General features: G+C 46.7%; 1 protein-coding gene across 2 annotated transcripts in view; it reads left to right on the top strand.

Annotated features, from left to right (window-relative positions):
- The window catches only part of mio (GATOR complex protein mio), a 534,566-nt gene that overhangs the window by 437,642 nt on the left and 71,618 nt on the right, over window positions 1–25,306 (top strand). For both annotated transcript variants that reach the window (XM_070532612.1, XM_070532613.1), the window contains exon 24: window positions 24,316–24,415. In XM_070532612.1, coding sequence (XP_070388713.1) covers window positions 24,316–24,415 — 100 coding nt within the window. The remainder of the gene's footprint in view (window positions 1–24,315; window positions 24,416–25,306) is intronic.

The raw sequence follows: 25,306 nt of genomic DNA, 5'->3' as shown, positions 1-25,306 counted from the left end.
ACCAGGTCCTGGCGGCGTCTTCCAGTGCAAAATACACATGTCGCAGCTTGTCGTCGCTGTCCCAACTGTTAAACGTAGAGACCATCGCATACTTTTTTGAGCCAGCTTTCCGGGTCCTCAAGCGTGGAACCGCGGAACGTCGGTGGCTTCCTGGGCTGCTGCAAAACTATTGGGGCCGCTGAGGCTGCCATCGGGGCTGTCTTCTTGGTCGTCTCTGGATGATCTTCTCGAACGATCTTCTTGGTCATCTCTGGTAGAATTCCGTGTTCCGGGGGAAGCTGCTGTAGCCGGCGGCTTGCTCGATGTTCCGGGACGATGTTCAGAATCAGAATCAGTTTTATTCATGACAAAGTGAGGATAATTACAACATATGTACATACAGAAGGAGGTCCCGTAGTTAGAAACTGAAATGGGACCTCCTGTGCATGATGACTAGAATTAATAATACATACAACAATGGCAACATGAAAAATTTACGAATGAAGGTTTTAAGAGACAAGGCATAAATGAACAGAAAAGCAGCATATGTACGTATTAAACAAAAAACAAGGCTTCGACTTAGTCAACGAAAGGTGAAACTACAAAAATAGCTAAACAAGCATCTAAAAAAGAAATATATGTTGCTGTTGTCTTTTGCGGTCCGGGCTTGCATTACGGCTTTTCGGGGGCGTCCGGTACATGAACGTAAAGCACCTCCACCAGATGTCACGTGGTGGTGACGTTGAAGAACACAGTAGCAATACTGTGAACGACAAAACTAACTTTTATTGGGCGAACCTGTGCCGACAAAACAGGCTGCACTTATAGCACAACGATAGCGGCGAACACGGTCGGCGATCGTCGAAAATCTGATCAGCGGGTCAAGCGCGTCGGCTTTTATACAGCAGGCGCCAAATGTTCCAGACTAATCGTTGGGCCCCGCGTGCCTCCCACAAAGTTCTACACCATTCACGTCAGGCGATGAAATCAGATAACATAAGGTTCGGCGACAACAAACAGCGAATAGAAGCATCGATATCTTTCCAGAAACTTCGGATACATGCAGGCGCGTCCTGTGCTGTATGATAACATTTGTTAGGCAGTGAAACATGTCACCCAATAAAGACAAATAAGTATACGTGTCAATATACCAGGCTTTTGTGCTAGAGGCCTCAAGGCATGTTCAAATCCTGCCACGAGACAACTTTATTAATGCCTATTTAATTATTTATAACATCATGCTTTGTTGAAAATTACCAATTCGCAGTCACATGCAAATGAAGCCAGAAGACTGATGTTTAGGCAAGTTCATGTGGTAACCATCATTCCCCTACCAGCTGAACCGCCCTGCTTACAGCTCCCGCAGGCACTAGTGCCATAGTTATTGCAGGTTATTGCACAAAAATCTATTATGGTCAGACTACCTGCAATTGTTGGCCAAGCACTGTACACAATTGACCTCCTTAGCCTCGATGGGGCACATGCCTGCTGTCATGACCTGTAGTGATCCGCCTCTTGATCATTGTCAGAGCTTTCCTTTTACGCACTTGGCCATGCTTGTTCACAGACGTGTCGGATCTAACTTGACCTGTCAGCTATCAATATCAGTGGAACATTGTGATAAGCCTCAGGTTCCCGACTTGCCATAAGAATTTCCAGTCGACGGCGCCTCGGGAGTCCCAACACATTCTGAACCATAAATTGCTTTGTGCTTTGATTCACTAATCTTCATCATCATCATCATCAGCCTATTTATTTATGTCCACTGCATGATGCAGGCGATCCCCTACAATCTCCAACTACCCCTGTCCTGTGCCGATTCCAACTTGCGCCTGTGAACTTCCTTATTTCATCACCCCACCTAGTTTTCTGCCGTCCTCAACTGCTTTTCCCTTCCTTTGGCAGTTATTCTGTAGCTCAGTTGCCACACCAGTTATCTGCCCTGTGCATTACAAGGCCTGTGCAGGCCTTTTTTTTAATTTTTTTTGCATAATTTCAATTAGAACTTTGGCAATCCTCGTTTGCTCTCTGATCCACCCCGCTCTCTTCCTGCCTCTTAGCGTTAGGCCTAAAATTTTTCGTTCCATCGCTCTTTGCATGGTCCTTAACTTGTTCTAGCGCTTCTTTGTCAACCTCCAAGTTTCTGCTATTCACAAATAGGGAGTGTAAAATTTGTTAACTGAGGTTTTTTAGCGCACGAAAAGGGACGAAAGACAGTGGCAAGACGCGGACACAGCGCTATTGTGCGCTGACACAGCACAGGAAAAGAGACTCTTTCGTCCCTTTTCGTGCGCTACAAAACTTCAGTTATGGAATTCCAACACGCCCTAACCTACGCTCTTTCAAGTTAAATTTGTTGTTTTTACAATTGTTACGATCCGCCTGGGTTCGTGAACAAGGGAGGGCTCGAGGCCCTTTGTTAGATCGACGCTCTGCAGCGCAGTGGTGATGTACGATGCCTGATTGCCGAGCAGCTGTGCTTGTCGCTGTTTATTGGGTGCGGTGACCAATGTTGCCTACCGAGCCTGGCGGGTCAATGAAGATTATGCCCGAGGGGACGTCACATGCTTGTTACACTCCCTTACTCCCGGTTTGTTTGTTGACAACAAAAAGACGTCCAAGTTCAAAGTACGAGGCTCTGCCTCCGTCCTAGCCGGGTCGGCAGTGCCTGCTACTTAGGCGAGTAACGATCCGGCGGCCTCCACCGTCCAGTACTCCGCCTGGGCACAGGTGTTGACGCGCTCAGTGTGGCCACGCCGGGTCCTGCCTGAGACAGCCTCGCTCCATCCGGAGGTTCTGCAGTAGTTGGCCTTGTGAGTGGTGCCGGACTTGACACCGGCCCAACAGGCGCCGCGCCACTGGCAACGCTTGCCGCCTCCGAGGTGGGCGGTGCTCTGCTGGAAGCGACTGGTGTTGCCGCTAGTCCTCCTGCTGGCTGGAACTCTGAAGTGGCAGTCGAGGGTGCTGGCCAGGTCCCGAGGCGAGGCCTGACATGGTCGGCGTGTCTGTGCCACGTGGCCCCGTCTGGCATGCGGATGAGCAGCCATTTCGCACTGGCAGGAGACACCACCAGTCTGGCGGACCAGGGTGGGCCAGGACGAAAGTTTCTGGCGAAAACTGAAGCTCCCGACTCCCGCAAAGGCCCGGAAAGGCACCCTCGGTCAGCAGCCAGCTTCTGCTTCAGCTTCTTCAGGACCCCTGTGGATCGGAGGTCCTGATGCAAGACATCCAAAGGTGTCTTGACCATCCGACCCAGCAGGAGCTCACAGGGCACACGGCCAGTGACATCGTGGGGCGTGGTCCGGTACTGAAACAGTATCCGGGCAATCTGCGTCTGGAAATTCCCAGTCTGGCTCTTCTTGAGCTTGTCCTTGATGGTTTGCACCACCCGCTCGGCTGCACCATTTGAAGCAGGGTAGTACAGCCGAACCATCATCCGGCAGATTCGATTCTTCGTCAGCCAGTCCAGTACTTTGTGCTGGCAAAAGCAGGACCATTGTCGGACACGATGACGTCCGGCAACCCCTGGGCGGTGAAGACCTGTCACAGCGCTGCGGTGGTCGCACCTACTGACAGAGTTGTGACAGGTAGAACCTCCACCCACTTCGAAAAGGTGTCCACCACCACCAGGAAGTAATGACCCTTGAAGAGCCCTCCAAAATTCGCATGCAGGCGGGACCAGAGTCTCTGTGGGAACGGCCATGGGGTGATTTTCACAGGATGTGAGGCCCGCTGATGCTCCTGGCAGATTTCACAGCTCTGCACCACGTAAGCGATGTCCTGGTCCAGGCCAGGCGACCAAACATGGGACCGGGCCACCATCTTGGTCTTTTCCATGCCAGGCTGACCCACGTGCAGCCACTGCTGGACCCTGGACAATAGACTTTGTGGGATCACCACCCTGGAACCCCACAGTAGGCAGCCCTGCAGCAAGCTCAGCTCATCGGCCTTGTGGCTATAGGCCTGCTGAACCAAGGCCTCCTCAAGGAACGCCGCCTTGACCACCTGAGACATACTGGGTCCCGGCTGGTCGCTTGCGATACCGCAGATCTGGAGAGTACATCCGGGTACGCGTGCTCCAGCATGAACACTTGAGCAGGTTCTGGAATGGCATCAGGCATCTCACTCAGGGGCAGGCGGCTCAGGGCATCAGCAAGTCCCAGGTCCTTTCCTGGACAGTAAACCAGCGGGTAACTGTAAGCTGCCAGCCTCAAGGCCCAGCGTACCACTTGAGGTGATGCCTGCATGGGAACTGCCTCGCCAGGCCCTAGCAGCCCCAACAGCGGCTTGTGGTCTGTGATCGCCTCGAACTTCCGGCACCACAGATACTGGTGGAAGTGTGTGACACTGAACATGAGGGCCAGGCCTTCCTTGTCCAGCTGGCTGTAGCATTGCTCTGCAGCATGAAGCCGACGAGAAGCAAACGACACAGGGCGTTTTCGGCCATTCTTGTCCCGGCTCACCGGGACAGCTCCCACGTCGTACGGCGACACATCTACAGTCAGGATGACAGGCTTGGCAGGATCGAAGTGTACTAGTACTGGAGCCTTGGTGATTAGCTCCTTGCTGCGCTGGAAGGCCCGGTCCTGCTCCTTCTTCGAGACCCATTGCTGACCATCTCGAAGCAGAAGATGGAGCGGCTGTAGATGCTCAGACAGGTTTGGCACAATACTCCTGCAGAAGTTGATGAAGCCGAAGTAGCTCGGAAGCTCCTTCTTGCTCTGGGGCTTAGGCGCCTTGAGCATAGCGTCAACTTTGTGGGGAGCCAGGACTTGGCTAGCCTGGGAAATGACATGGCCCAAGTACTCAATACTGGGGGCCACGAAAATGCACTTTTCCAGGTTGAGCTTGAGACCGGCGTCCTGTAGTCGTGCGAGGACGTTGTGCAGGTTCTGCAGGGAGTCGCCGCTATCACTCGCTGCCAGTAGCCAGGATGTCATCCAAGTACACCGCCATGTGCCTCGTGCCCCGAAGAGGTTGTCCATCTCCCTCTTAAACATGGCTGGGGCTCAGGCCACGCCAAACTGTAAGCGTGTGTACTGGAAGCGCCCCAAAGTTGTCGATATTGTGAGATACTTAGAGGAGGCATCTGGGAGAACCAGCTGCTGGTAAGCATATCTGAGGTCCAGCTTGGTGAACGTCTTTCTACTGGACAATGCTGACCAGAGATATTCAATCCGGGGCAACAGGTACTTCTTGATGGTAGCGACGGGGTTGATACTGCCGTCTTGCTTGAGGACTTGTACGATGGGAGCGGCCCATGCAGACATCTTGACGGGAACCAAGATGCCCTCGCTGTAACCATTGCAGCTCCTGGGTGACTCCATTCATCAGGCTGTACGGCAGTGGGCGAGGCTTGAAAAAACGTGGCCGGGCTCCCTCAGGTACATAGATGCCAGCCATCGTGCCAGCGAATGTGCCCAACCCTGGCGGGAACAGGGACCTGAACTTGGTCAGGAAGCTGGGGACGTCTTTTGCCGCATGCAGGCTGGCTTCCTGGTAATGTGGCAAACGAACGTCCAGTGCACGAATCCAGTTTCGGCCCAGCAGGGTCGGTGACGACACCTTGGTTAAGTAAAGGGGAAGGGTTGCCTCCCTGTCGCCAAAGTGAACGCTGACCTGTGCCTAACCCTGGATCTGGGAGAGCTGCCCGGAGTAGCTGTGCAGCATCACACCCGAAGCCTCGACGAACACGCCGGGGAAGGTACGCTTGAACCGTTTCCCAGCCATGACAAACATGCTGGCCCCTGTGTCCAGGTCCATGGAAATGGGGGTGCCCACAGATTTCGATGGTCAGCATGTACAACGGCACAGATGATGGTACGAGGCCTTTGTGCGTCATGTCGAAAATTGGCGAGTCCTCGGCCATGACGTGGAGCCTGGCCACGGAAGAACTCGAGCCTGCTGCCGCACGCCTCCACCGCATACCCTTGTGATGGCTACCATGGTGGCGGGCTTGTGGGGTACCTGGGTTTGCACCAGGCTGCTGCTGCTGTTTGCTGCTCGTCCTCCCCCTTCGGCACACCCATTCCAGGTGCCCAGCCTTCCCGCACGTGTCTCTGCTTTTGAGAACTGGCACTATGAGGGGGAGTGGGCACCACTACAGCGACCGCAGGTACTGCCCTTTGGCGCCGACTTGTTGACTGCCGCTTTCGCCGACGGTGAGCCAGTCGCACGGGCAATCCCGCCAGCATCCTTGGTGGCAGCTGCCATTGCCAGCACTGCCTTCATGGCGTTGTCCAGCGAGGGGTTGGGAAGCTCAAGGAGTCACGTCTGCATGGTGGGTTTGTTGATGCTGCAGAAGAAACAGTCCCAGAGCAGCGAGTCCAGTTAGTCCTCGAAAGCGCAGGCACTCATTAACCCTCGTAGCGTAGCAGCGAACTGCCCGAGGATCTCTCCTTCCCGGCTTCTCTGGTTGTTGAAGCTGAAACATTAGTGTGGATGGTGCTGGGTTGAAATGCCAGCGCACTATGGCGAGCAGCTCACCCAGCACCTTAACTGCTTGAGCGTGGTTGGCTTGAGAAGGTCGACTAGGGGACTGAAGACATGAGTCCCGCAGGTGGCCAGGAAAATGTCCCGCTGTTTGGCCTCGAGTGTGTCGTTTGCCTGGAAGAACATGTGGAGTTGTTCCTCCTAAATTGGCCAGGCGGACCCATCTCCCTGAAATGGCTCCAGCTTTTCATACAGCCGCATGGCGGCAGCAATGGGGGTGGTGTTTTTACTGCTTGTCACGATCTGCCCGGGTTCATGAACAAGGAGGGCTTGAGGCACCCTCCGTTAGATAGACGTTCCACTGCGCAGTGGTGATGAATGATAACAGACCACTGTGCAGCTGGTGCTCATCGGTGTTTATTGGGTGCGGTGACCAATATTGCTTGTCGAGCATGGCAGGCCACCGAACCTGACGGGCCAATGAAAATTATGTCCGAGGGGGCGTCACATGCTTGTTACAACAATGAAGCTGTTATGGGCTACTTTCCCCACTATCGTGTTCACGTGTAGAAAAAAAAAACTGCTATCACATAGCAGTGACGGTAAAGAAAGCATCGAAACTGGTAATGACAAAACTACGATTTTATTGGGCGAACCTCTACCCTCATAAACAGGCTACACTCAAAGATGGCAATGGTGGCAAACACAGTCCACAAGCAACGAATATCTCATCTGCCGGTCAAGCGTGTTGGCTTTTATACATGTATCATCGAAGGTCTATACATGTATCATTGAAGAGTGGGCACTGCGGCAGCAGCAAGGGCAACATGCCTAGAAATTCTTTCTGCTTCATGATACAGGTCACGGCTGTTCTACTCGGGAATCATCTGGCTGTCCACAACGGAACGCAAGATGCCGCACGTGTCGATTGGGTTATCGTGAGGCACCCTGCATCAACGATCATCGACAGCAGCCGGGTCTCCGAAAGTGCACCGTTATCGAGTCACACACTGAGACTGGGTGGCGATACACAGGAGCGACGACTCATCACGTGACCACTCTGAAGGCTACAAAAGCATCGCCAAAAACCTGGATCTTCAGTGGGCACTGCGGCAGCAGCAAGGGCAACATGCCTAGAAATTCTTTCTGCTTCATGATACAGGTCACGGCTGTTCTACTCGGGAATCATCTGGCTGTCCACAATGGAACGCAAGACGCCGCACGTGTCGATTGGGTTATCGTGAGGCACCCTGCATCAACGATCATCGACAGCAGCCGGGTCTCCGAAAGTGCACCGTTCATCGAGACACACACTGAGACTGCGTGGCGATACACAGGAGCGACGACTCATCACGTGACCACTCTGAAGGCTACAAAAGCATCGCCAGAAACCTGGATCTTCAGTGGGCACTGCGGCAGCAGCAAGGGCAACATGCCTAGAAATTCTTTCTGCTTCATGATACAGGTTAGTAGTTACCTACCTGGATATTGTTACAGAAGCGATAATCGTTATTTGCTGCTGCTGCCCTGCCCACTGGGTGTAAAATCTTTACTAACATGTATTTATTCACTGCCGGTTGATTTGCTTGTTTGCGGAGATGTTGAGGCGAACCCTGGTCCAGGTAATAGCGAAATGTTGGCCAAAATCTTAGAGGGCCAAGCCAAAACACATTCCTGCATTGAAAAAATACAGACAATCCAAAATGCGATAGAAAAGAAGATCTCTACTCTAACGGAGCGCATAGACAAAGTTGATAAACAACTAGAAAACCTCACGGCGCTAACCGCCAAAGTGCAAGTAGTAGAAGCAACAGTTACAGGAATAAACAAAGAGATTGTATCCCTGATGAGCAAGGTAGATGAGCTAGAAAATAGAAGCCGCCGAAACAACCTGGTTATATATGGCATAGAAGAACCACGTGGCGAAACTGCGGATGGCCTATTAAAAAAAGTAAAAGATGACATTTTCAAAGACACACTACAGGTTACAGTCACGGGAATCGAAAGATGTCATCGAATCGGGCAGAAGGCCAAAAATAAATGCCGTCCTGCTATTCTAAAGTTTCTGGACTACCGAGAGAAGATAGCTGTAATAAAGAGCTGTAACAAACTTAAGGGAAGTACGGTGTCAATTTCGGAAGACTTCTCCTACAGGATAAGAGAAATAAGGAAAAAATTGTGGGGCACACCAGCTGATGAAAGGAAAAACGGATCCAAAGTGAAACTAATTTTTGATAAACTACGCGTGGATGAGGTCATGTTCGGGTGGAATGAAACTACTGGTTCACGCTATAAGTTAAGCAAAAAGGCTAATTGACGGCAGAAGCATGACGTACTGTCACTGAAAGTACTTAATGTAAACTGCAGAAGTGTCGTAAACAAAGTTACTGAGCTAGATGCATTGTTGTTGACCCATAGCATTGATGTAGCCATCCTCACTGAAATGTGGTTAAACGAGTCCATTTATGACAGTGAATTTGTGCCCGCTGGATACAGGGCACATAGAAAAGACCGCGAGAGTAAGGGTGGTGGGGTGGCTATTCTTTTCAACAAATCCTTAGGCATAAAAAAAAAATGCCTGATGTGCCTGGTGTCGAGGCTGTCTTTTTCAAAGTGTACTGTGGTAACACCAGGTATGTTATAGGCGCTATTTACAGGCCTCCTGGTTGTGATGTTGGCATACTCAAAAACTTAAGAAAATATCTAGACACACAAGTCAGGCTTGGGGACAAAATAATCCTATCAGGCGATTTCAACCTTCCCGAGGTGGATTGGTCAACATTCACAGCCCGAAACCGAAATGATAATCACTGTGAAATACTGATAGATATGGCCTTCGCGTTCGACTTACTGCAAGTAGTTCAAAATTACACCAGGATTCAGGGTAACTCAAAGTCCATACTCGACTTGTTTTTTGTAAGTGGTTCAATTACAGCCGAAACTTCCTGTGAGGTAATACCTGGTATCTCGGACCATTCTGCAGTATTGCTAGAATTGTCTGGTGCAGCAATTAAACGTAATAACCCAACCTCTAGTTTCCCTAACTTTTCACGAGCAGATGATGTCTCTATCATTGACATGCTTTCCTTTAATTTAGATATTTTCTCATCCTATTCTGGAGATATAAACAGTCTTTGGCATCAATTCAAAATAATTATAAAAGAATGCATCGACAAATATGTTCCCCGTATTGTAAAGAAGTCGAAGCGCAGGAACGCCTGGATCTCTTGGGACTCATTGCGGTTACAAAAGCAACTCAAGAGGCTAAAGAAAAAACAAAAATCTACAAACTCTTCCTATACTGCGCAGAAAATAGGGGATATTACATTACAGCTAGAAACACAAGTACGAACTGACAAACAACGGCATTTCGGAGAGTCCGTACCTAATTTTATACGCACGTCCCCCGAGCAATTCTGGCGGCACATACGCCCGACTTCTAGCGATTGTGATGTCTTTGATATCGAAGGTGTACAAGTAGATGACGCAAAAAAAAAAATCTCAAATGCCTTCAATGAGCAATTTAAAAGCATTTTCACTGTTGATAATGATATTTTACCACACTTCGACGCAAATTTCCCACCCTAACCAGATGTTCTAATTAGTGAAGCTGGAATTTTGAATATGCTCTTAAAGCTCGATGTAAAGAAGTCCCCAGGGCCAGATGACATACCAAACGCATTTTTAAAGAGATACGCTGAATGGGTCTCAAAATACTTGTGTGTTCTGTTCTCCAGATCACTATCTGAAGGGCAAGTCCTGGACGACTGGGGAATCGCCAGAGTAAAACCTGTCCATAAGAATGGGAGGAAAGACTGCATAAAGAACTATCGTCCGATTTCCTTAACCTGTACTGCATGTAAACTTTTAGAACACATTATACGTAACCACATAACGCAGTTTCTTGAAAAACATCATATTTTAACAAAGTATCAACATGGATTTCGACAAGGTTATTCTACGTGTACCCAGCTAGTAGAAACAATACATGACTTTGCACTTTTAATTAATAACGGAAAACAAACCGATGTAATTTTTATGGACTTTAAGAAAGGTTTTGATAAAGTCTCTCACAAGAAGTTATTGCACAAATTAGGGACAATATTAAATAACGAACAACTTTTAAACTGGATTGCCGCATACATTAACAATCGAAAACAGTTTGTTGTCTTTAATGGAGAAACTTCGGAAATTCTTGGTGTGGACTCAGGCGTTCCCCAGGGGTCTGTGCTTGGGCCCCTTCTTTTTCTTTTGTTTATTAATGATATCGTCTGCAACATTCCTGTCAAAATACGATTGTATGCTGATGACTGCGTGATTTACACTGAAGTTAACAGTACAGCTGACCAAACTCTTTTAAATGATACACTCAACAAAATTGTTTAGTGGTGTGATATGTGGCAAGTGTGTATAAACTATGAAAAAACAGTGTTCATGAGAGTTACTCCCAAAAAATGACCATTAACCTTTGTCTATTCTATCAACAGCAGTGTCCTTCACGAAGTACCTCATTACAAATACGTGGGCCTCTGGATAACAAGTAACCTAGACTGGACTAAACACATTGATTATGTCGTAAGAAATGCAAACTGTAAGTTGTTCTTTTTACGAAGAGCCTTAAAATTTACTACTCCTGATGTCCGCATGACCGCATAAAAAGCGCTTATTCTCCCATCATTAGATTATGCAGCCATAATCTGGGACCCCTTCACTAGGACCAATATTAACAAGATTGAAAGCGTACAGAAAAAGGGTGTGCGATTCATATATAACAGCTTTGGACGTTCTTCTGTTTCTGTCCTTTTAACCAGAGCAAACTTGCCAGAAATAACGCAAAGAAACCGGTCATCTAGCCTAAAATTTATGTATCAGATTGTAAAGGGGCACTATAAGTTAGACACTTCAGACGTAATAACCTTTTCATCCGGGTATGATACTAGACAAAGACACCAATTAACAATTGCTCTGTTTTGCACACGTAACAACTCCTTTAAATACTCTTTCTTTCCGCGCACAATAACTGAATGGAACCAGCTTACTAACACCCAAGTTCAACAGCCTTCACTTACCTTGTTTACATCGTGTCTAACTTAGTATTTACCATATGACTTCTATTTTAGTTTATATTAGTTTATTTACTCTTATGTACCTATATATTTGTCTGTTGCCTTTTTTTTGTGATCTTTTCAACATTTGTACCCTCCTGCCAAAATCCCCAAAGTGGGATTGCAGTATCAATAAATAAAAAAAAATAATAGTAATCGGTGGTGCCTGCGTGTCTTCCAGAAAGTTCTACGCAATTCGCTTCGCACATGCAATCAGATCACACAAGCTTCGGTAACAACAGAACCATCAATAACGTTTGAGAAACTTCCGATACATGCGGGTGCGACCCGTGCTGAGCAATAACATTTGCTAGATGGTGAAAAGCCCTCACCCGTAAAAGATAAACAAGTCCACGCATTGCTATCATTATCAGCAATGGCTCCAGCGTCATCGTCATCTTCCACAGCTGGCTTTTGACGCCGCTCGGAGCTACCACGCGAACGCACTTGTGCCAATTTTCTCATGTTTGTAGTCATTATTCAATCAATTAATTAATTAAGGCACACAATACATAACCAATAATTGATTAGTACTTGAACTGGAATGAACTGTCCGGATTTAGCCGGGGCTGCTCGTTTCAGCTTCGCTGGTTAAAGGGACACTAAAGGCAAATGCTAAGTGAACCTAAAGTGATAGAGTAGTGCTCAAAAATTTCTAAGGCGTCAGTATTATCGCAAACAGAGCCTTAATAATTGAGAAATCGAGATAAATGCAGGACATGATTAGAGACTCCCCCGGGACATTCAAGCACTTGCCCGATGACAAAAGCACTCCTCAGTTAAATTCTGTCACTAGTACTCAACTACTCATTGCAATAACATCCTCGTGTTGTATTATAAGATGAAATAAAATGCTGCTTGTCCAGTTCCATTTCATGCTTTAAAAAAAAGAACTCATTGAAATTACCGTTAATTGTGATGCGAGCGGTCGAAAGGTTTCGTTTCCACTTAACTCTGCGCCGCCCATGCTTTCATGTTTCAGTACTTTCTTAATTGGGCAGTGCTGCGCTGGTTTTGCTGGCTTGCAAAAACTGCGAGTAGGAGAGAATTCAACTTCCATGTGATTTTTTGGGATGCTCGAACAGTCTACGCCACTTGACCAAAAAGCAGTTGCAGCGGTGAATCCACCGCTCTGTCTTGGCTCAGTGTCGCCATCTGTCGGGTGCCGTTTTACTCACCGAAGGCAGCGAAGGGCAGTAATGGCGCATGCAATGTTGCCACCCCCTGGTTGTGTGGCGGGAGGTTAGAATTCCGAAAAAGGTATTTGGATCCTTCAGATACAATTTTCTCTTAAACTAAGTCTTTTCTTGGCATGAAAGAGGCGTTGCGAGGTTTCTGGAAAGCTATTTAAATAATCCACGTCCACTTAGTGTTTGCCTTTAGTGTCCCTTTAACCATCTTTACAGAGTGCTTGGGCTGACAGTTCTTTTTTGTTTATTTATTTATTTTACTGTTGAACCTTGATATAATGAAGTCGATAAAATCGGCATTTGCTTCTTTATATCAAAATTTACTTGAACCTAGGCTGGCCCCAATTTAACGCAACCCCCTGGAAGTTCAAAACCAGAAGAAAAGAAGAAAGCTTACCTCACATGTAGACCAAACAGAAAAGTGAGGACAGGGTTCACAAAATGAAAATAGCATTTATTGAATATGAACATGCCGAGCTCATTCTATGTCGCTATCTTCCTTATCGCTGTCATCTCATTGCGGCGCATGCAAAAAGTGTCTCCTGTTGTCTAATCCAACGATGGACATTTTTCTCATCGATGCCGAAGTGCCGCTCGGCTCGAAGGTTTGATGATGCTTCTGCGTCCAGCACAACTTTTTGTTTGAAAGTGGCACTAAAATGGCATCTCCCATTTGGTGTCATTGTGATAACGTCACACTGCACACCAATACGACACAGGTCAAAATGGTGATGTCGCTCGTGTACTTCAGTTAACTACCAGCACGGCTAGTATCGGCTGCAATACTCACTTTTCTAGATGGCGCTAGCTATGCAACTCGACCATGCAATTTCAATTAAAAACTGGCGTTTTTTGAAATCCTCGAATCTAAGCCGACCCTAGAGTTTGGTATATGATTATCTGAAAAAACACTATGCCTAGATGTGAATAAATGTGGTATATTCAAATTTGACCTTTTATGCAAATAAGTACAGTCGACAGCAGATTTTTGTTACATAGAAAGGGCCGTCAAATTTTACGAATTATCGGGGAATCGAAAAAACAAACTTAAATGCAAAAAACAGTCATTTTGTTGAATTTGAAAGTCTGTGACCAAAGATGGGGCTTCGTGCCGTGTCGGTGGCATCTTCGCATTGGTGATATGAAGCGGAGCCTGCAACGCAGTGGCTGGTAATTTCGCCCGCAGTGATATGATGCGATCACGAAGACCTCGGGCAGAGAAGAGCAAACATTTTGTTGGCTTCTAGCTTCAGCCTGTCTCCTAAATTTAAGATAATGCAACTTGCAGCACTGAACTTGCGGGAAAACAGCGCGCATGACAGTGCCCTGGCAATGTCAGCTTGCCTACTCTTCGCACCCGCCCCCTTGGAGATGGGGTGCACGGTCGGCATGTGCTCACAGCTGCACTGACTGCCCTGCACAGCCACAGCTGGGCTAGAAAAAAAATACTTTCGGAAAAGAACATTTGGAAAAAGACAAAAGTGCAACCATAATATCAATTTCTTTACTTTTTACAGTGAGAGCACTGCAAAATTTGTTTACAAACTTTTTCTCACCATTATGCTCCAATAAAGTAACATTTGCTTGAAATTTCTTGTTACCGAGGTCACAGATGCAGATGCCACACAGGCAGGCTTGACATAGGCAGGCTTGACTCCGCGAGCTTACACTCTTCACTTCAGTAAGCGCACACACACTTGTTAGGCGTTTGCTTACATAGTAGGCCATACATGAGGGCGGGCTTTACATGAGTAAATACATTACATGATGCATACCTGTATCTTCTTTTTTATGTGACACACTGTTTTTTCGTTGCAAATGCGAGCAGCGTAAAAAGATTCCCTAGTCTTTGTAGCAATACTTACTGCACATCTACGAAACAGAGCATAGTTCTAACGCAAATGTTCGCACTACAGAGCATGTATTTAACGCTGCCATGTAGTTCTTTCATCTTAAGTCGCTGCTTTCAAGAGTCACACATGTGACGAGGCAAGTGGTACATTAGTGTACATTATACTGGTCATGAAAATTTCAGTTGTGTAGTCTGGCATCACAGGATTATATGTCATTCCTTAAGTATGGTGCGGAATCATTAAGTGATGATATAATTATCCTCAGAGCTTTTTTCTGGCAAGTACATACTGAAGCATGCAGCATGAAGCAGGTGTATAACCTCATGATTCCGTACGCTAGGTGAGGTGACAGTGAAATATATGTGTGTCAGGTGCAGTGCAGTAGAACCCCGCTCTTACGTTCCTCGGAGTTGCGTTTTCCCGGCTGCTGCGTCGTTTTTGCCCAGTCCCAGCACAGCTCACATAGAATCTCATGTATTGCAATCCCTGCTGTTACGTTGTAGCTGTGAAGACATATCCCCGTGATATGTCACAACCTGGTATCCCGAACCCACCCGGGCAACACACAGCAACGCAGCTGCATTGCCTGGGTGGGTTCGGGCATAACCTCTTAGGTAACTTTTGTGCCTGCCAGAGGACTGCAAAACAGCCATCATTAATAGAGGCGCCGCTTACGTAGGGTGAGAGTCAGCATATTGAGGGTAGCGACAAACCTCACCAGGCACTAGGTGATCATGGTACGGCATTGCCGCAGGGTATTGGCAGCAGGTGACCTAAGTTGTTTGCACGATTCACATAATAATGGTTCTGAGTGGTGGTTGCAGGCGGTTGCTCGGGTGCAATTGATAAAAGGGAATGCCATGTTCTTCGGCCCGAAAGCTAAGCAGGCTCATGGTGCCAAGTACAGGAACCTCGACAAGGCTCTTCTTACCTGGTTTAACAAGCTCGCACTGCTGGTGTTGACTTCGATGGCATTATTTTGCGTGAGAAGGCAATGGAGAGAGCCCACAGACAGACCATCACTGACTTTGTGGCGCCAAATGGCTGGATCGACTGTTTTCGGAAGAGGTGCAGCATCACTTATAAGACGCTAAGCGGAGAAGCAGCAAGTGTGAACGTGGAAACAGTTAATGATTGGAAGGCCACACTATCGCATACGATGACTGCGTCATCATGGATGCTGCTGTCATGACATTGAGAGTGTCAAAGCATTGCGTAGATCGTTGCAAACTCGGTTACGAGTGAAGCCGTTGAATGCAATAATGATGACGAGCCACAAGATTCCGGTCAATCAATCAATCAATCAATCAATCAATCAATCAATTTTATTTACCAGAAACAAAAGGAACTGGAGGGACACCTGGGCAAAAAGCTGTCGCAGCAGCTTGACGGAGGCCCAGGGTCCCTTACATGGCAGTAGCACTCACATGATATATACACTGAAATCTTTATACACAACAAGCATTACAATTTCGTACGTATGCATGAAGATGACATTTTACACTTGAATGCAAATGTACTAAAGTGTCACTATAAAGAAAGAAAGTAGTCACGCAAACCATTTTTATTTAGCGTAGCTGTGTGCTTATATTTGTTTAGTACAGTCGGTATATTATGTGTTAAGGACTGTAGGCTGTAATTGTTTCGGAACCATGGTACCTTCCACACCTCGGGGTTTCGTGTAGTATGTTTCGTGTGAGTGCAGAGTTCTAGCTGAGCAAGGGATGCAAAATAATTCTTAACATATTCGGATGAGAAGTAAATCGTTTCTAGTAATCTGTGTTCGTATAATTTATCAACGCGGTTTAGTCGGTATTTGAGAAATATATTATCTGTTGGTGAAAGCCGATTAACGTTATCTATATACCGAACGATTTTCTTTTGAAGTATTACTAGCTTTTGCATGTTAGATTTAGATGTTGTAGCCCAGACAAGGTAAGAGTAATTTATATACGATAAGAAGAGACCATAGTATATCTGAAGTTTTGCTCTCGTAGGTAGAAATGTGCGACAACGTGCCATAGCACCGGTAACCGCAGAGAGTTTTCCGCAGAGATGTTTAATATGGGCATCCCAACGTAAATTAGAAGAAAAGTATACTCCAAGAATTTTAAATTCTTCAACCAGTTCAATGCGTTGGCTCTGAAAATAAATAGCATGATTAATGTTAAGTGGTTTATTTTTCAAGTTGGCAGATCTAAGGTTTGGAGAAGCCGTCGCAGCTCTGGACCTCCTCTGCAGGTACGTCACACCTCAAAGCGACGCTGATAATAATGCAGCCTCTCAGGCTATATAGAAATGAGTGGTGCTTTCCAGCAAGTGAAAGAAATGGCAATCCTCCATTCTCGATTTTTCTAAGCCCTAAGCTCACTTTGCAGAAATACATTGTTTCAAGTCAAAGCATCACTGTTTTCATTCATTTTTGGAGCTTTCTTCACTGTTGTGTTTTCCCGGCTGCTACATTTTTTTTTCCTGGTCCAGTGAAAAACATATGAACAGGATTCACTGTATTTTTTTGTGTGTGAAATCTTTTTAGCTTAATGTGAAACCTGCTGCTGCTAACCTTCTAGCAAGGTGGTCAATGCAAGGACCCTGATGAAAAGATGAGTCAAGTTTACCACCGAGATATTTGTTTCAACCTACTGTAGGGCCACGCCTATTAATAAGAGTGCAGTAAGTATGCCCTCGTTTCCTGTTTGAGGCAAATGCAACAATTGTAATTTTTTTGTTTAATTTTTCTTCGAAGTACAGAAACGAGCCTGCCAAAGCTGCAGCAGTTTGTGGGGCAGCGCCCAGTAGCTGATGACATCACCATTGAGTACTATCCAGTACAGAAAAGCAATAGAAAAGAAGAGAAAAGAAATGAAGAAGGCAGAATAAATTGCAATACAATTTTTTTAAAGTCTAAAGTTTAAAGAAAAAAACAGTAACACTTTCAGGAACACAATTACTGTAAGAGAGGTTCGAGCAGTTTGCATTGCAAACTGCTCAGCTAATCCCACAACAGGACTGACAGATCTAGCCTGCCGGCCCGATCATGGGCACGCTGGGTGCCCAGGATTTGGTCCTCAAAAACGGGACTTCACAGGAGCGCGTCCCACTCTTCCTTGGTGAACTTCGGGCCCGTTGGCCTGCACTCTCAGAGCATGTGAGACAAAGCAGCAGCCTCACTACAGGCCACACAAGAACAATTTGGGTAACTCTCAAGGTATTTGCTGTTAAAGGACGTTGGACTTGGGTAGGAGTTAGTTTGCAAGAGGCTGAGCGCACACACACACGCAGCTGCAGACACGTAACATTTCCTAAGGCATTTCCCAAATAGAGTTCACGCTTCAGGTGCAGTAAAGCAATAACACCTCCAAAGATCATGACCAGGGACATAAGGGGTGCAGTATTTTTGGGACCATAGATATATTAAGGTGGCTGTTTGTTCAAAAACCATAACTAAATTGGGCATGCGGGAGAAATGAAGAACTATATTTTCGCTGATCGACATGTACAGATTTTAAAATGCTTGTCAGGATGCTGTTAACTTTATTACTCCACAAAACAAAACAATAATAAAAACAACTGCCACACCTCGGTAGAGGCAGAGAGAAGGGAGGAAGGAAAGGCAGGGAGGTTAACCAGACTGAGTCCAGTTTGCGACCCTCCACGTGGGGAGGAGAAAGGGGGAGTGAAAAAAGAAGAGAGAGAAGACACGAGTCTATATCACACTTGCACATGCATGAAGCAACATGTCTATGGTCGGGTACTCAAGTCTGCAACACATCAGAGTTCTGCTATCCGATTGGCGCCAGGATTTGCGCGTTTGCGGCCGTCACTTTACACCGGAAAATTACTAACGCAATAGCGTTTCTCGAGTCCAGTATGAGGGTAAACACAAGCACAAGGGGACAGGGCCTGGCCATTTGACTGTGCCGTTTCATAGGATGAGCAGAAGCGCAAACATGAATGGTCTGCACAATGCAATTACCTGGTGGCACAGAGCTCAACCAAACACAGTAGCAGAAACTAAGTGTATTCTTCTTTGCTGCTGGTGTAAACTTTTTGCAGGAGGATAATCATTAACATGTTGTTTTTGTAAATGGTATGGTATGGTATGATAAACTTTATTTAATGTCCTGAAGATCAACCCTTAGGTTGACTCAGGCGGCTCCCACGTCGGGACAGTAAGGTTTAACCTTATCGCCGTATCATGGACCTTCTGGATGGCCTGTACTTGATCGATAAGAACTCCACTGTGTAGGACTTGCCGCCACCAATCTCTCTCTCCTTGTCACAGTCTGTGAAAGTCACAGGACACTGCCAAAGCATGTGATCCAGAGTAACGATGCCATTACACTTCTCGCAATTCATTGGTATCTCTCTTTCAGGATATGTCTTGTTTATAAAGTTTGGACTTGGATAAGTTCTTGTTTGCAACAATCTCAGAGTCACCGCATGAGCTCTATTGAGCTTAGCGTGTTGCAATGGGAATTCCCTTCGGTTCATGTAGTAATGCTTCGTGATTTCATTACATGTAAGTAATTGGTCCCTGTTCTCCTCCTGTATATTATTAAGGTCCTGGTTGCGTAGTGCACGGATAGTAAGTCCTCGTGCAGCTGCGTTAGTCATCTCGTTTTAATTTTTCCGAGATGAATCGACAGACCCCATGTGCGCAGGAAACCAGCGGATGTCGATCTTTTGGCTGTCCAACTCACCAATTAGCTGGGCAGCCCTTTTGGTTACAAAGCCATTGGTAAAGTGTCTAATAGCCATTTTAGAGTCACTGTAAATCTTCGTCCTCTTATTATTCCTTAAAGCCAATGCAAACGCTACTTGTTCCGCGACTGTCGTGTCTTTAGTCATGATTCTAATAGCATCCCGAGTGAGACCATCTGCATCTACTACTACTGCCATAAAGGCTTTCTTTCCTCAGACCCACGCAGCATCTACAAAAGCCGCATGTTCTCTGTCGTGTTCTATCTCGTGCAGGAGAGCTTTGGCCCTTGCCTTTCGTCTTTCCAGGTTGTGCACCAGGTGCATATTTCTCGGGAAAGGAGTCGTCTTGATTATCTCTCTTATGCTATCTTTTAGTTCTACTGTGCCTTCACCTGAAATTTTGGATTTGGTTGGGCACCACCCTACCTCTTTTAGTATTGCTCTACCTGGTCTTGTTCCAGAGAGCCTCTCTCTGTGGGCAATTTGCTGAGCTTCAATTATCTCGGCTATTGTGTTGTGGAGCCCCAGTTTCATTAATTTGTTATCCGGCGTGTTAATCGGTAATCCCACTGTTGTTTTGACTAGCCTTTTAATTGATCTGTTCAACTTGTTTAGCTCTGTCTGTGTCCAACTGAGCATCCCAGCTACATATGAGAAGTGACGCAAGGCGAAAGCGTGGACCAGTCTCATGGCGCTCTCCTCTTCCAGCCCTCTGTGTCTGTTAGTGATTCTCCTTAGCAGTCTTATTACCTCCATAGACTTGCTTGTGATGTGTCGTATTGTTCTTCCGTTTGCCCCATTTGCCTCCAGGAATAACCCTAAGACTCTAATGGATTCTACTTGCTTAACAGATTCGCCTGCCTTCGTGGTTAGTACTAACCTGGGTTCTTCCTCCGGAACGTATCCCCTCGGTTTTCTACCCCTTCTTCGGTTCTTGGGTACAAGGAGTTCAGACTTATTAGCAGAGAATTTGAGTCCCATGTCTTCTAAAATAGACTCTACCTCATAAATGCTCTTCTGAAGTCTGCTTTCCGCATGTCCCATACTTCCTTCAGCGGTCCATATAGTCACATCGTCTGCATAAATGGTAAAGTGAATGCCCTCTATCCCTTTTAATCCCTTTGCCACTTTTGACATGGCCAGGTTGAAAAGCATAGGTGACAAGACCGACCCTTGTGGCGTCCCTCTGTCACCGAGATCCATCTTCTTTGATTTAATATCCCCGAATCTAAGGTGAGCTGAACGATTGCCAAGGAAGGTTTTGACCACTTCATAGAGTTTTCTCCCCAATCCCAGTTCGGAAATCACTTCAAGTATTGCTCTATGCTTAATTCTGTCAAAAGCTTTTTCGACATCCAACCCCAAGAGAGCTCGAGTGTTTTTTTGGTTTAGCTAATTGCAGTTGATGCTTGATTAGCAACATTGCATCTTGTGTCCACAAGCCTGATCTGAAACCAATCAGATTGTACGGTAGGATGTCATTGTCCTCCACATATTTCGTTAACCTGTTCAATATGACATGCTCCATCGTCTTCCCTAGGCATGATGTTAATGAAATTGGCCTCAGATTGTCCAAGTTGAGTTGCTTGCCCGGCTTTGGTATTAAGATAGTACTGGCCGTCCTCCATTCTTCTGGATATACCCCATCTTTCCATAGTTAATTAATGTATGTGGTCAGATATTTTATTGATTCGTCATCCAAATTCTTAAGCAATCTGTTAGAGATGCCATCCGGGCCAGCTGCTGACCTACTATTCAGATCATACAGTGCCTTGCATACCTCACTTTCGGTGAACTCCTGATCCATATATTTGCATTCTACCCCTAAGTAATCAGGATAACTCACTTCCTGATCCTCTTTCCTGAGAGACAAGTATTTAGTAGCCAATCGCTCCATTATGCTCTCTGCGCTTGCAGTCTGACTTTCCTGGTACACCAGCTTCGCCACTGCCGTACGTCTATTCGATTTAGTGCCTTTTTCGTTGAGCAGATGCCTGAGCAGACTCCAATTGCCTCCACGTTTTATCCTTCCGTCTACACATTTACACACCTCATCCCATTTTTGTTGCCGCAAATATCGTGCGTGTTCCTCTATATTCTTATTGAGCTCAGCAATTCGTTTCCTAAGTCTCCTGTTTAAGCATTGTGATTTCCATCTTTGTAAAATCGATTGCTTGGCTTCGATCAAATGCACCAATCTACTATCAGTTTGTTCGACCTCTTCCTCTGTCTCTATAGCCTTAGTTGCTGCATTCAAGTCGTCCCTAAGCTGAGCCACCCACTCTTGTAGTCTGATGCGCCCCTTTCTATCTGTGTCTGCTCTGTCATTTCTGATTTTTCTAAAGTGATCCCAGTCTATGTAAGTGAAATGCTTTACCTCCGCCCCCGTCGTTTCCACCATTATGTGCAGTATATAATGGTCGCTTCCTAGGTCCGTACCAGAGTTGATCCAGTCTGCCCTGGGTATGTTATAAGTGAAGGATAAGTCCGGGGTAGTGTCCCTACACGTGGAACTGCCACACCTGGTAGGAAAGGCTGGGTCCGTGATAAGAGAAAGGCCTAAATCCGTGGCATGATGCCAGATTCCTTCCCATTTCTTACTACTCCAGCGGTAACCCCAAGATTGGTGTGGGGCGTTGAAGTCCCCTTCTATTATGAGTGGCGCAGTTTTGGCTACCTTCATGGCCTTATTAAAAATTGCTCTGAAGCTCTGTCTCATCTCTCTGGGACTGCTATATACGTTGAGGCAGAACAAGCTTTGTGATTTACCTCTGTGCCTTTTTAGGACCATTTCTATCAATATGTATTCAATTTTACTCACCCCTAATTTTAGTTCGTACTCTATGTAGGGAATTTGCTTGTCAATTAGGGTGGCAATTCCTCTGCCTGGTTCTTTGCCTTTGCAGACCGAGTTGAAGCCGGACAGCCCAATCTCCTCTACTAGAGTTTCCGGCAGCATTACAGTCGAACACGGATATATCGAACTCGAAGGGGATCGCGAATTAATTCGATATATCAAAAATTCGATATAAAAAATACAGGCCCAGAGATTCTACCTGTGGCGGACGATGACCTATAGATCGGCGCATTCAAGAATGACAACTATTTCCGCACACACGACGCAACGTAACGCTTTATTTGCGTGAAAAAAAATCACTTATGTTGGTCTGCTTCTTCGCCTTGCAAATGAAATTAAAGACGCCAACCTCGATCTTATCGAGGCTGTTCAGGTGCGAAAGCCCGGTTCCTTCAACAACGGCGAATCAAGCTGAACGCTGCCGCCACTTCAGCGGCGGAGTACGAGCGTGTAGCCGCGCCCTTGTCCGGACGATCTTTGTCGCCACTCGAGCTGTCAGCCTGGGTCCCTCCGACTGCAGCTACAATATCCTCGTCGGCGAGGCTCGCAACAGCCTGAACATTGCTGTCAACGTTCACATAATCGTCAGCAGACACTTCGGTTGGAACGGCAGCCGGGAAAAGGGACGACAACTCGCGAAACGCGTCGTCCATGCACTCGTTGTCGCCGTCGCCATCTTCGCAGGTTTCAGGAAGTTTGGCTGTCACGAGGCCTGCCTTCCGGAAGCAGTTGGTCACAGTATCCTGCTTCACGTCTCTCCAGGCGCCCGTCATCATTTGAATGGCCCCCAGCAGGTCAACCTTAAGCTCGGTGCCCATGCGGAGGTTCACCAAAAGCCTATCAATAAGTCGCCTCCTGTAGCCGACTTTGAACGACTTAATGATGCCTTGGTCGAGCGGCTGCAACTTTGCTGTCGTGTTCGCCGGCAGAAACTTGAGCGCGATGTTTTCGAGCTTGCAGGTGGTGTGATGGGCCAAGCAGTTATCGACGAGGAGGCAAGCGTGACGCCCCGATTTGCCCAGTTTGGCGTCCCACGCTTGCAGCCATTCTGTTAACAGCTGACGCGTCATCCACGCCTTCTCATTGAAGGCGTAGCAAACGGGGAGCTGCTTACAGTTTTTGAAGCAGCGCGGTGCCCTTGCTTTGCCAATCACAAAGGGCTGGAGCTTTTGAGAGCCATCCATGTTAGCAGCGAGCAGAACGCTCACGCGGACTTTGCTCATCTTGCCCCCGTGACACGTGCTGCCCCAGACGTCGAGCGTCTTGCTGGGCAGCATCTGCCAAAACAACCCGGTCTCGTCGGCGTTGAAGATTTCCGCAGATGAAAACTTCGCGCAAATTTCCGGCCATTCTTCGAAATCCCTAAACCCTTTTACGGACGCTGAAGAACATCCTTTTTTTTTGTTTTCTGTGCTACAAGTGCTTTTGTTTGTTACTTCCGTTTGCTTGCAGCATCAGGTCGACGCTTTTTAAGAGGGGGGTATTGACACGTGTACTTATCTTTGTCGGGCGACCATGTTTCGCCGCTTAACAAATGTAATCGCACAGCGCGGGACGCGCCTGCATGTATCCGAAGTTTCTGGAAAGTTATCGATGCTTCTACCCGGCTTTATGTTGTCGTTGAACCTTGTGTTATCTGATTTCATCGCGTGACGCGAATGGTGTAGAACTTTGGAGAAGGCACGCGGGCCCGAACGATTAGTCTGGAACGTTCGACGACTGCTGTATAAAAGCCGACGCGCTTGACCCGCTGATCAAATTTTCGACGATCGCCGACCGTGTTCGCCGCTATCGTTGTGCTATAAGTGTAGCCTGTTTTTGTGGGCACAGGTTCGCCCAATAAAAGTTAGTTTTGTCTTTCATGGTATTTGCTACTGTGTTCTTCAACGTCACCACCACGTGACAATATTGTAGAATTATCAAAACCTAATTGTTGCATTCGGCAGATAATTATATGTGGAATTTGTTAGACGTAGGTTTGACTGTATACAGTGAAGGCCTTCATCTGTTTGAAGTTTTCTTCCACAATGTGGCCAGCAGAATGTGTTACTCTTGGCCTTTTTGTCATCTTGCAGCCACATTTGCCGATGGAGCTCTGCATAGATAGTCAGGGTTGAGTTTAGCGCTTTGCGCAGAGGTACGCAGTTGCAGGCCACGAATGGCTTGAGAAGGCCCACAGTGCACGTTTCCTGCAGGTCACGTGCTGCCCACACTGCAGAAAGCCACTGCCACGATGTGCGCTGTGCCTGACCAACATGGGCACACCGGCGGGGAGCGTCTGGAGGGGCAGCAATGGTGAGTGCCGCCGGTGCAGCTGTGGTCAACCATTTATCAGTTACCACGCTGCTCAGGGGCAAGGGGGACAGGTAAGAGCTGAACTGTGTTGGTGGTGTGTGCAAAAAAAAAAAAAACAATTGCTATCATGCATGGAGATGATCGATCCAGAAAAGGAATTCCATTTCTCCAAAGGTCTGCTGAATAAATAGCGCAGGCAAGGCATTGTGCGGCATGGCATTTTGCTGCGACTAATGCATGAAAAACGGCAATAGTTTTGTGTACAAGGGTTGCAGCTGGCTATGTAAAAACCACCTCATCACACTTCAAATAACCTTGCTTAAAAGGTATTCTTTGCTGTTGTCATGCTCTAGATCAGCCCACCTGCAAAAGAAATGCTTGGGACAAGGTGTAAACTACATCAAGAAGAAAAATGTAGAAGCTATGTGCAGTGGCCAGGAAAGCAAACTGCTTAAGGTTAACAAGGAATAAGAACCCTACGATTTTGCATGAGAGAAATAGTGGACAGAACAAAGGACTGACTGAGCAAATAAATTGCCTATTGTGCAACAGCAGTATGTTTATAGTCTGTAAATGGAAGACACCACACAGGAAATAGTGCATTAATAACTTAATGCACAAGGAGCCACATAGCGAACACGGGAAAAGGAAGTAAGGACATGTAATTGAAGTAGGGCAAGCTTAGCTCTGAAACCAGTTTCAAGGGTTCAATATCATAAACTAATGTAGAAATGACCTTAGAGTCGCTAAGCAAAGTATGAATCTAATGCACACCCAATTAAAGGAAAAACTAGCACACCAGAGATTCTGGCAACACTGTGTTTCATTTGCCGCACATAATGTCGCACTGACCAAGGTTGTGACCTATACTCACATTGTACATCCGAAACT

This window comes from Dermacentor albipictus, chromosome 1, assembly GCF_038994185.2.
Source record: "Dermacentor albipictus isolate Rhodes 1998 colony chromosome 1, USDA_Dalb.pri_finalv2, whole genome shotgun sequence".
Classification (NCBI taxonomy): domain Eukaryota; kingdom Metazoa; phylum Arthropoda; class Arachnida; order Ixodida; family Ixodidae; genus Dermacentor; species Dermacentor albipictus.
Note: the sequence above shows the minus strand (reverse complement) of the source record. Positions and strands in the feature narration are given on the sequence as shown.